This window comes from Chrysemys picta, chromosome 1 (assembly GCF_011386835.1).
Source record: "Chrysemys picta bellii isolate R12L10 chromosome 1, ASM1138683v2, whole genome shotgun sequence".
Lineage (NCBI taxonomy): Eukaryota > Metazoa > Chordata > Testudines > Emydidae > Chrysemys > Chrysemys picta.
In genome coordinates, this window is record NC_088791.1 from 349,832,000 (window position 1) to 349,843,910 (window position 11,911).

General features: G+C 46.1%; 1 protein-coding gene across 1 annotated transcript; it reads left to right on the top strand.

The window, feature by feature from the left end:
• The first annotated feature begins 4,987 nt into the window (after positions 1-4,987).
• LOC101936856 (olfactory receptor 51G2-like) lies at positions 4,988-5,923 on the top strand. Its single transcript, XM_005311413.1, has one exon. The coding sequence runs from the start codon at positions 4,988-4,990 to the stop codon at positions 5,921-5,923; it is 936 nt and encodes a 311-aa protein (XP_005311470.1).
• Positions 5,924-11,911: the final 5,988 nt, after the last annotated feature.

Here is an 11,911-nt window from a genome sequence, read left to right on the forward strand (position 1 = left end):
ATTTTTAAAACTACAATACCCATCTGGGAAGTGATGAAACAGATTGACAGAGGGAGACAGGTACCCAGAAGTCACCTACTACAGGACAGACCCTACAAGGAAAATAGCAGAACACCACTGGCTATCATATACGCCCCCCAGCTAAAACCTCTCCAGCACATCACCAGCGATCTACAACCTATCCTGGAAAACGATCCCTCACTCTCACAGAGCTTGGGAGACAGGCCAGTCCTCACTTACAGACAGCCCCCCAACCTGAAGCAAATACTCACCAGCAATTACACACCACACAACAAAAATACTAACCCAGGAACCAATCCCTGTAACAAACCCCGTTGCCTACTCTGTCCCCATATCAACTCTAGCAACACCATCAGAGGACTCAATCACATCAGCCACACCATCAGGGGCTCATTCACCTGCATATCTACTAATGTGATATATGCCATCATGTGCCAGCAGTGCCCCTCTGCCATGTACATTGGCCAAACCGGACACACTCTATGTAAAAGAATAAATGGACACAAATCAGACATCAGGAATGGTAACATACAAAAGCCGGTAGGAGAACACTTCAATCTTCCTGGACATTCTATAACAGATTTAAAAGTAGCCATTCTTCAACAAAAAAACTTCAAAAATGGACTTCAAAGAGAAACTGCAGAACTAAAATTCATTTGCAAATTTAACACCATTCAATTGGACTTGAATGGGGACTGGGAGTGGCTGGCTCACTACAAAAGCTACTTTCCCCTATTGGTATTGACACATTCTCATCAATTACTGGGAGTGGACTACATGGAACCTGATTGAATTGGCCCCGTCAACACTGATTCTCCACTTGTAAGGTAACTCCCTTCTCTTCATGTACAATATTGCCTGCATCTGTAATTTTCACTCCATGCATCTTAATAACTTGGTTTTTTACCCAGCAAAGCTTATGCCCAAATAAATCTGGTAGTTTTAAGGTGCCACTGGACTTCTTGTTTTTATAACAGACACTGGTCAGACTTCCTCTGGCAAACTATGTAAAATTCTGGTCACGCGTATTCCAGAAAGAAGTGTCTTTTGCCTCTAGGTTAGTATATCAATGATCTCAACTTATTATTATATACGTCAATTTGTTATCCCCGGCCCTTTTGTGCTTAGGTATCACATTTGTTATTTCTGTCCTAACTAGTTATTTTGGGTTTTTCCAAGTTGTGGTGTACCTGTTAAGTTTAAAAGGGTATGAGCTTAGGAAACCTGCTTTAACACATCATATGTGGACCTTATGCTTTAGCTCATCGCCATCTATCTAGGTGAAAGGTCCCGAACATATGTGAGCCAACTTTGCTATCAGGGTGAAAGGTCCCAGACATTTGCCTTAGCTCAACAGACAGGACGTGGCCCGTAAGTCTCTTGTGTTACAGCCAAACTACTTTAATATAAACTTATTATAACCTATTATAATAAAATAAATAACCAAACCATAAGGCAATAAAAAATCCACAAGAAAAGATGTATAGGCAAGCAAGCAGTTTAGCCCTATAGGCCACACTTGTGAAGGCCAAAAGAGAAACTGGTCCAAAAGAGAATCGGATAAGTTCACGGAGAATAGGTCCATCAATAGCTATTAGCCAAGACGGTGAGTGACGCAGCCCATGCTCTGGGTCTCTAAACCTCGGACTGCCATAAGCTAGGAGCAGACACAGGGGATGGATCATTCAATAATTCCACTCTTCTGTTTGTTCCCTCTGAAGTATCTTCACAGGCCACTCTCAGAAGAAAGGACACTGGGTTAGATGGACCATTGGTCTGACCTCATAAGGCCGTTCTTACGTTCTTAACTTCTTCCACTGATCAATGTGCTGCTGCATCACAGAGCTGGCGTAGCCGCCCTAGCAGATGTCCAGGGGATGCTCAGTGTGGGAAGCTGATGCAGGGCGAGTGCTGCCACTTAGGGGTGCGGGCCTCTAGCACGAGGGACAGAGGCTCATGGTTTCTGCTAGAGCTGGGCAGGAAAACAGAAGTTTTTTTCCCCCATGAAAAATTTTGACCCAGCCCCAAATGTTTCCTTTTTATCCAATTTTTGGGTAGCATTTTCATAGAAAATGGATCATTTTTGTCTGAAAGTCCAGCTGCCATGATACTGCCCAGCTGCAGCTGCCTGGATCCCCAAGAGAATTTGGAGGCTTTTCGTCTGCCTCATCCTTGTAACATAAATGAAGGTTCAAGTGACCGAGTCTGTGGCTGCACTCTGGGTGTGGAAAGGTTGAAACCTCCGGATAAGTCTATGGCTGGGGTATTGTGCCCATCAGCTACTCTAACCAGCCTTCCCATCTCTGTGCAGCCCCCTCCACCCTGTACAACGCCCCTTCGTCAGATCCTACGGGCAGTGGCTGCTCTGACAGGCCCTGGTAACACATCTCTGATGAACCTGTGCTAGCAGGGAGCTGGAGAGGGCCCTAGAGCAGTTGTGGAGGCACAGAGATGGTGGGTGGGCCTAGCTACGAATGGATCACTGAGATCTGTGCCTAACTTGGAGGATCCCTGAATCCTAGGTCCCATTTTCATTTCTCATGGAGAAGAGAAGGGACCCCCCCACGTAACGATCCCAGGAAATTGTTTGGAATCCCCCTTCCCTGATCAGCATCCTGGGTTTGTAATGCAGGAAAGGGGGCTGCTGGGGAGAAATCTGCTCCTACATTATATTCTTATTATTCTATTTTATTTTATTTCATCAAGATCCCAGCTGTGACGGCATCACCATTACCTCTCAGCTGCCCTTGAGGTAGCCATGTGACTAATCAGAACCATATGGACAGTGATGACAAGCCCAGATTCCAAGAATAGAACCTGCAGCAGTCCATCGCGCATCCCCTGTGATTTGGCCTCCTGCAGTTTGCCATTGGCCGTGACAGGGTTAAAGATGGTGCACGCGAAAGCAAGCAACTGAGGTTCCCTGATGGCCAAGTGGCCCCCAAGGGAATGTGCAGACATGCTTCATAAAGGCAGTTGCCTCCCTATCTGAACAGATACTGCCTTCTGCCTGTGCTACCTTTCCGATGACTCCATGCCCTTCTGGCTGAAGACCTCTGCTTTTAGCAGGTTCCCGTCTAGCAGGAATTGGGTACGTTGGCAGGTTTCACTATCTTTAAAATGTGAAGTGAAGGGGAAAGGCTGCGAGCTGTTTCCATTTGCAGATGTTCTGTGCAGCGGCAGAGGACTCAGCTGGGCTGTCGGGGTGACTCAGTGACAGGGCTGGAGGGCAGGCAGCGCTAGGTAGCTTGGGAACCTCTCCCCTACATCTGCCCATGCTGCTCCGTGAGTTATTCAAGTTGCACAAAAATCTGATATTTAAAGCGAGCTCAGACTATTAAAACCCTGATGCCCCAAGTCAGGATTTCTCAAGGGCTGGGACACTGAGATCTTTTCAGGTTCTGAAGAAATCCAGATGACAGATGCTACATTTTAAGCCCCACTCTAAGCTGAGAAATCATCTCTGAAAGAAGAGGAGAGGGGAAAGAATGGGTTGACATGTGTGTGCTAAACTACAGATGTGTAAATGTTATTCCAAAACGTTTCATTGTAATAAAACATTGCAAACCAAACTTTCATGAGGAGCAGTGAAAACTTTACTGCTTAATGGCTTTTACTTTAGAAAGTATTTCAGAAGTTCTCCACATACTTTGCAATGGTTCGTGCTAATAACTCTTTGTGCAGCAAACAGCTGTCTGATAGTATCCCCTGGTAACTGACCAGAAGCTGTTTCTAACACTTACATTCAGGGTCATGCACACAATTCCTCACAAATACCACTGCCAGTCTTTCCAAAAAGTTATGAGAGAAGAGAACCGCTGGTCTTTGTTTTAGTATTGTTACAGAGCTGAGATGTAGGAATGGGGAGTGTTATACTAGTTGTAAGTAATTTACGCCCATCACCTCTTACATGAGCATGGCTGAAGTAATTTGCGCACACAAGGGGATATTAGTATAAACGTAGTGTTTGCATATTCACCCATTTGTGACACCAATCCCTCCCCCACCCAGCTGAAGTAACTGTCTGTGTTAGCTTGTAACTTGCCAAGTATCTATAGTTCCCTGCATGGGCAGAGGAGGCAGGTCCTGTGAGGTAGATCGAATGCTCAGGATTCAGTTAACATTGGCCAGGCAAAGCACTTCAGCTTCCATTGGAGGGATTCTTGGTGGTCAGAGTGTATCACTGGGAGCATATGGTACGGGAAAGTTAATAGAACCCAGTTCTGACTAAATTTACACATGTAAATCTCGAGCAACCCAACTGAAGTCACTGTTATTTAATTAAGAACCTGGCACTAAGAATTTTTCCCACGTGCTGGAAAGAGACAGTGGAATAATTTGAAGTCTCAGGAGTGGAGAAAATAAAAAGTATATCTATGAGGCAAAGAAACATGTTTATACATAACTTCAGTGAAGGGCAGATAAATACATGACCGTCTTCACCATGCACTTGCCATGTGTTTATTGACATCATGATACAATGGGCAACAGGTCCAAGAGCTTCTCAGGATTCAAAGAGGGATGGAATGTTTAAATGGGTAATCAGGAAATCCAATTACAGTACTGACAATTTTTTTAAAAAAGTCTTGTAAGGGCTCTAAATCTTCCTGATTTACACGACAAAATATGTCTAATTAGTGGGTGTCAAGAGGAAACTTTCCCTGGGATCAGGGTATCTCTTAGTTCCCTATTTAAGGGCTTCCTCCACCTTCCTTTGCAGCATCTCGAACTGGCCACTGGATACTGGGCTAGACAGAATGTAGGTCTGATCCAGTCTGGTAATGCCTATCTTCCTATTTGTGGTATAAATCCAAGACAATGTTTTTGCTGATTTTCCTTGAGGTCCTGGGAATCTCTAGATTTGTACCCTCTGCAGAAAGATGTCAACCTAAATATCATCTAGTCTTCTGTTCTTTTTACTTTCAGGAAGGAAAGTTCAAAAGTTCCTGGACCTGCCCAGTATATTATGTCAGCTGTCAATGAGACCAAATTCAACTCTGCAGTGTTCCTTCTCACTGGGATACCTGGGCTGGAAGACGTTCATATCTGGATCTCTATCCCCTTCTGCTTCATGTATGTTATTTCAATATTAGGAAATTCAGTTATTCTGTTCATTATAAAAACAGATCCAAGCCTCCATGAGCCCATGTACATTTTCCTTTCAATGTTGGCGGTGACAGACCTTGGCTTATCGATAGCTACCATGCCAACAATACTGGGCATATACTTGTTTAACTCTAGGGGAATCAGCCTCGATGCCTGTTTTGCCCAGATATTCTTCATCCATGCGCTTTCAAAAACTGAATCCTCCGTCCTCTTGTTGATGGCCTTTGACCGCTTCATCGCGATCTGTAACCCACTGAGATATGCCTCCATCTTAACTCCACCGAGAATAGCCCAGATGGGACTGGTGGCTGTGCTAAGACCAGTGGCTATAATACTCCCACTCCCCATTCTCCTGAAACGGTTCCGATACTGTCGAGCCAATGTCCTCTCCCATTCCTACTGTCTGCACCAGGATGTCATGAAGGCGGCTTGTTCAGACATCTCAGTGAACAGCATCTATGGCTTGTTTCTTACATTCTTCACTGTAGGGTTGGACTCGCTGCTCATATTTCTCTCTTATGTGATGATCCTCAAAACAGTGCTGAGCGTTGCATCCCACGAGGAGTGCCTGAGGGCCCTGAACACCTGCGTCTCCCACCTCTGCGCTGTCGTGCTCTTCTACATATCAGACATCGGCCTGGCTTTCATACACAGATTCGGAAATAGCTCTACTCACTTGCTTCAGATTATCCTGGGCTACGTCTACCTGCTGGTTCCGCCCCTGATGAACCCAATCGTGTACAGCGTGAAAAGCAAACACCTTCGTGAGAGGATAATCAGGGCATTTGTCAAGTGAAGGATCAGTTCATCACCTGGCTCTAGCACTGGTGACATGGGAGAGGAAAAACACGAGCGTTGGACATGGCCACATATTCCATCCTGGAACTTCTTCCCCTGAGGCCCTTTCCTTTGACCCATCTCTTCCCTGAAGACCACACTTCTACTATTCCCCTTTACCCGAGACTCTGCCCCCTTTCCAGGCTGAAAGCCGGAGCCAGGCATTGGTAAGAGCTGCCCAGGAACCAGAGCCACAGTGAGGTGTCCCGCACGCTCCTCATTTTATCCCCCTGGATGTACAAGTCAGGGAATGTGGAGAGTCTGTGGCTGGGAGGAGGAGCCTCGGGGAAAGTGGAAAAGTGAGAGGCTGGGCTTAGTGAGAAGATATGGGGCAGGGTACAGGGCTTCAGGGGATAAGGAGGAATAGGGTCTGAACCAATGCTGACCACAGCAATCAGGACAGTGGGTCTGATCCTGTGTAAAGGAGGAGGCTGGGGCTGGAGGGTCGGAGACCTTGTGTTTTGGAAAAGACTGAATAAATGTGACCTCACAAAGTGGTTTCTTGTTTCAAGTATCCGAGGCTGAGTGTAAGTCATTGCAAGAACCTTAGAGGGAAGGGCAGGCTTTCTGTAGGGCCACCTCAGACCACAAGGGGGCACTCTGGGGTAGCCCCCATCTGCAGGGATTTGGCCAGAGTGGGCTGTGCTCTTGGAAGCCGTTACGAATGGGTGGATGTCAGCCCAGCCCCGAGGCTGCTCTAAACTCCGCTGAGGCAGGGGGAGAACAGGCCAGCGAATTAAACCCCTGTAACTGGCTCTTTGCCATCCCTGCTCTCTGCAGCACAGGGGGGAGCTCTGCTGGCACAGCAGAGAATGCAACTGGGTCTGTCACTGCTCAGGTGTCTGGAAAGCTGGTCCTGTGGTCTGGGCACTGCTCGATAACTCCAGACAGCTTGGTTGGATTCCCAGACTGTGTGTGACTGTGTACAAGCCATTGGATGTCTCTGCACAGGTGGATAATAGCCTTGCTCTGCCCCACAGCGGTGGCGAGAAGATAAATACATTCAATGCGGTGAGAGACTCTGAGACCCAAAGATCATTGTGGTGTCAGGGTTCCACAGAGCAACACCTCTGACATTGGTCTATAAAAAGCCTCTTACCACAGGCTCCTGTGACAGCTGGCTTCTGGGAAGTCCTGAGATTCCAGTCCTTTGGTATTTGTGGCAGATGTTGGGGTGACAGTGAGGATTTCTGAGTGTAATGTTGGAGTGTCACAGAGATGCCAGGAGTTTCAGCACAGTCACAGAACCAGTGATTGTAAGTCAATGAGGCTAAATGGGTCTAACTGCCAAACTATGGATCAATGGCCATGGGGACCTCATCTTTGACGGTCTGGCTGGGAGAAAGCAGTCTGAGGGCAAAGGTCAGCATCACACCTAGGCCCTGTAACACATACATGGCTGAGCACTATGGTGTCTGCGCCGATGCTCACACAAGTTTCAGCAAAGGGTGCTTCCACAAGAAAGGGACAAATATATGGGAAGATGCTCTCAGAGACACAAGGAAACTAGGCTGGGTACCGAGAGCTCCTTGTTTTCCCAAAAGAATTTAAGTTGGGCCAGTTCTGTTTGCTAATAAACCTACTCATTTTAAGGAGGCCGGGGTTGACTGTATAGCTCTGGTCACAAGTAAGAGTCTCAAGTGTCCAATCAGTGCTGCTTGGTGATAAGCTTTTATCATAGATGGGATGTCATTCCCAGCTCGAAGAGCGGGATAATATAAAACATCAGAATATAAGAACAGCCGTATGGGGTCAGACAAATGTTCCATCTAGCCCAGTATCCTGTCTTCCAATAGTGGCTAATGCCATGTGCCCCAGAGGGAATGAACAGAGCAGGCAATCATCAAGTGATCCATCCCTTATCGCCCATTCCCAACTACTGGGAAATGAAAGCCAGAGATACCATTCCTGCCCATCCTGGCTAACAGGTATCGAAGGACCACTCATGCACTAATTTATCTAGTTCTTTTTTGATCCCTGTTATAATCTTGGCCTTCACTAAATCCTCTGTCAAAGAGTTTCACAGGGTGGCTGTGCGTTGTGTGAAGAGATACTTCCTTTTGTTGTTTTAAACCTGCTGCCTATTAGTTTCATTTGGTGACCCCTAGTTCTTGTGTTATGAGAAGGAGTAAATAACACTTCCCTATGTACTTTCTCCACACCTGTCATGATTAAATTGTGAGATTCCTCTCATGATGGGAAAGGATCTGGTTTACAGGGTAAAGAGACCATATATCCTGGTTTCACTGTGACCATCTTGAGTCTTCTAGGCCAGCATATATTCTTGTTGAGTGATTATAAGCATTCAGAGTAGCAACTTTTTCCAGTTGCATACAAAATAGAAATTCACTCAAGACAATAAATTATAGATTCATATAATTTAGGGAAAGAAGGGACCATAAGATTATCAAGTCTGACCGCCTGGAGAATTTTTCCCAGTTTACCCCCATATTGAGCCCAATGACTTGTATTTGACTAAAGCATCACTTCTGTTCCTCTAAAGTGTATCATTTAGGAAAGCATCTAATATGGGTTTGGAGATATCAGGAGAATCCACAACGTCCTTTGAGAGTTTGTTCCCCGGTTAATCACCAACACAATTAAAAATATGTGCCTCATTTCCAAATTTAATTTCTCACGCTTCAGTGTCCAGCCATTGGTCCTTGTTATACCGTTCCTGCCTAAGTTAAAGGACCTGTTAGTACTTGGTATTTCATTTCTGGAAAAGTGCTTGTACACTGTTATCAAGTCAGTTCTCAATCTTCCCTAGTTCGACTCACTACGTGCCAGTTTATACAGCCATGGGTAAGTTGGAACCGACCGAGGAGGGAAAATGTATTAGTCAGTCCCAGGCTGACGTGAACCACCAATGTGATGCAGGAGTGAAGAAAGCTAATGAGATCCTAGAATGTGTCAGGCGAGATAGGGAAGTACTAATATCCTTATAACAGACACTGGTGAGAGCTCCTCTGGCAAACTATGTAAAATTCTGGTCACGCATATTCCATAAAGAAGAATTCAGACTGGAACAGGGGCAAAGAAGGGCTCGTAGGATGGTCAGGGCAAGGGAGGGTCTGGCTTTTGGAGGAGACTGGAAGAACTTGACTGTTCAGCGTAAGACAATACAGGGTGCACGGGGATCAGATTGCTCTATAAATACTTTGGGAGGAGGAAACAGCAGGGAGAGAGACAAACTCCTGAAGCTAAAGGACAGCATTGGCACAAGAACAAATGGGGAGAAACAGGCCAAGAGCAAACTGAGGCTAGAAATGAGAAGTTGGTATCTGACCATTAGAATAGGGAGGTTCTGGAACAGCTGCCCAACAGAAAAGGGGGGAAACAACGTTTGAAGATAGAGCTTAACAGGTTTATGCACTGGGCGATATGCCGGGGTTGCCTGTCACAAAGGGGGATTGGGCTTATGGACCCAGGAGGTCCCTTTCAGTCTCATGTCCCTATGGATCACATTAGCCCATTTTGAGTCACACTGGGAGCTCATGTGGAGTTGCTTGTCCACTATGACCCTGCTCTGTGCCCAGGCCAATGGAGCTGTCCCTCAGTAGATTCAGGAGAAAGCATGACTCAGCGTTATCGTCTGGAAAAGGAATTGTTCTTGGGTTCCTGTGTAGTGATGTCACAGGAGTTTAATTCCCTGAGTTTCTGGTAATCTCAGCATACTGAGCTGCCAGCTGCCCCCTCCCCAGCCACTAGCCCCAGAGAGGAAGGATGGTTCAGTGGTTAAAGTGCTGGCCTGGGACTCAGAGGAACTGGCTTAAGTTCCAGGCTCTTCCACAGATGACGTTGGGCGACAAACCTCATCCATCGGTCCCACAGCAATATGTGGTTTAATACGGCTCAATGTGAAGGTGTACATCTAGGAACTAGGGATGCTGGGCATCCTTACCAGATGGGGGATACAGCCTTGACAAGCAGTGATACTGAGAAAGACTTGGAGGATCAGAGTGGTTAATCAGCTGAACATGACACTAGTGAGACACTAAGAATGAAAAAGCTAGTGCAGTCCAGGATGAACAACCAAGGGAATCTCGAGTACAAGAAGAGGTTATTTTCCTCTATATTTGGCACTGGTGCAACCACTGCTGGGATATTGTGTCCAGTTCGTGTGTCTACAGTTCAAGAAAGACATTGATAAATTGAAGACGGTTCGGAGAAAAGCCACGAGAATAATTAAAGGATTAGAAAACCTGCCTTATGGTGATAGATTGAGCTCCTTCAGTCTATTTAGCATAAGGAAGAGAAGGTTAAGGGGTGATTTAATCACAGTCTGTAAGGTCCTGCATGTGGAACAAATGTTTAACAGTGGGCTCTTCAATCTACCAGAGAAGGTTATAACAGGATCCAGTGGCTGGAAGCTGAAGCTAGCCACATTCAGACTAGAACTAAGGTGTAATATTTTCTAACAATGAGGGCAATTAACCATTGGAACAATTTACCAAGGGTGGTAGTAGATTCGCCATCACTGACAATTGTTAAATCAAGTCAGGATGTTGTTCTAACATCTCTGCATTAGGACTTCTTTTGGGGCAGGTCTCTGCCCTGTGCTATACAGGTGGTCAGACTACAAGATAGCAATGGTGCCTTCTGGCTTTGCGATCTGCCCAGTGGTGTTAATAGCACTGCCCTACCACACAGGGTGTTGTACTGATAAATTTGTCACAGATTGATGGGCGCTCAGATGCTACAATAATTGGGGCAAGAACTTTAGAGAGATTTCAGCTCTGTATTCCACATAGGGACGATTTGGGGTGTTGGGTGGAGAACCTGAACTCTTCCCAAACCTCTTGGTGATGAGGCCTGTCATTAGCACAGCTCCCTTTGACAAGGGAGTTCTGGGCCCCTCCTGCAGCTCGGCAGTAAGAGGGGAAATCAAGGACGTGCTTTCAGAGAGTGAAGGATCTGGAGAGTGTTGCCTGGCTGAACAGAGCCCTGCTGGGCTGCCCCTCGCTTAGTTCCTGACCCCCACCCGCTCCATGAGCAGTGAGAGCCGCTCTAGTTCTGGTGATAGATCTCACACTCTGCATCCAAATTTCCATTATCACCAAGTTTGGGGGTAACTGGATAAGGGGGAGGGGGTTGTTTGGGTCCAATAGAGAGCTAGCAGTAGGCACTTGTAACTGGGTTTGGGTCATGCCTCTTTCTATCAAGAATGTGCATGGCCTTGCTTACCCAATGTTTGCATGGCTCATGGCTGAAGAAGGGGAAAGACTGAGTTGTGTCTCAGGTACCAAGTGGCTCTGCGAGCCAGTCACTGTTTTGTCCAGCTGTCTCTGGCATAACCCTGTTCCTTACAGCCGGGGGCTCTGTAGCCCAGGGTAGAGGGAAACTGCATCTCTGCCCCTGATGGACTGTGTGACCATAAATATCCACTAACCAACCCTCAGTGTCGCCTTTTGTCAGTGCTCTGCTAGAAATACGGCCAGTAGCGACCCCACTAGGGACTTTATTGGGACTCTCACACTATTTCCTGTCTTTCTGAAAGCCCCAACTTCTGGGGTCAAGACAGTGCATGGGAATCTCAGCTTTCAGTTTTCTTTACAAAGTGTATTTAAAAAGTGAGTTGCAGAAAAGCTAGGAAACCTAAATCAGGTGACCCCAAAGGGTCAGAAACAAAAGGCAAATGAAAAAGAAACTCTCGTAAGTATATTTTAAAATCTCATTATGTTTAACCAATCTCATGATTTTCTGGGGGTGTGACTCATCATTTTTTAATTGGGTTAATTGCGATACCGCACAAGTAGTTCAAAAGATGTGAAGGGCAACTAGGAAAAGTCATAAAAATTAAGAACAATTTTTTAAAAGTACATCAGAAGCAGGAAGCCTGCCAAACAAGGAGTGGAGCCACTGGATGACTGAAGTGCTAAAGGAGCACTCAAGGAAGATGTGGCTGTTGTGTAGAGGGTAAATGAATTCTTTGCATTGGTGTTCA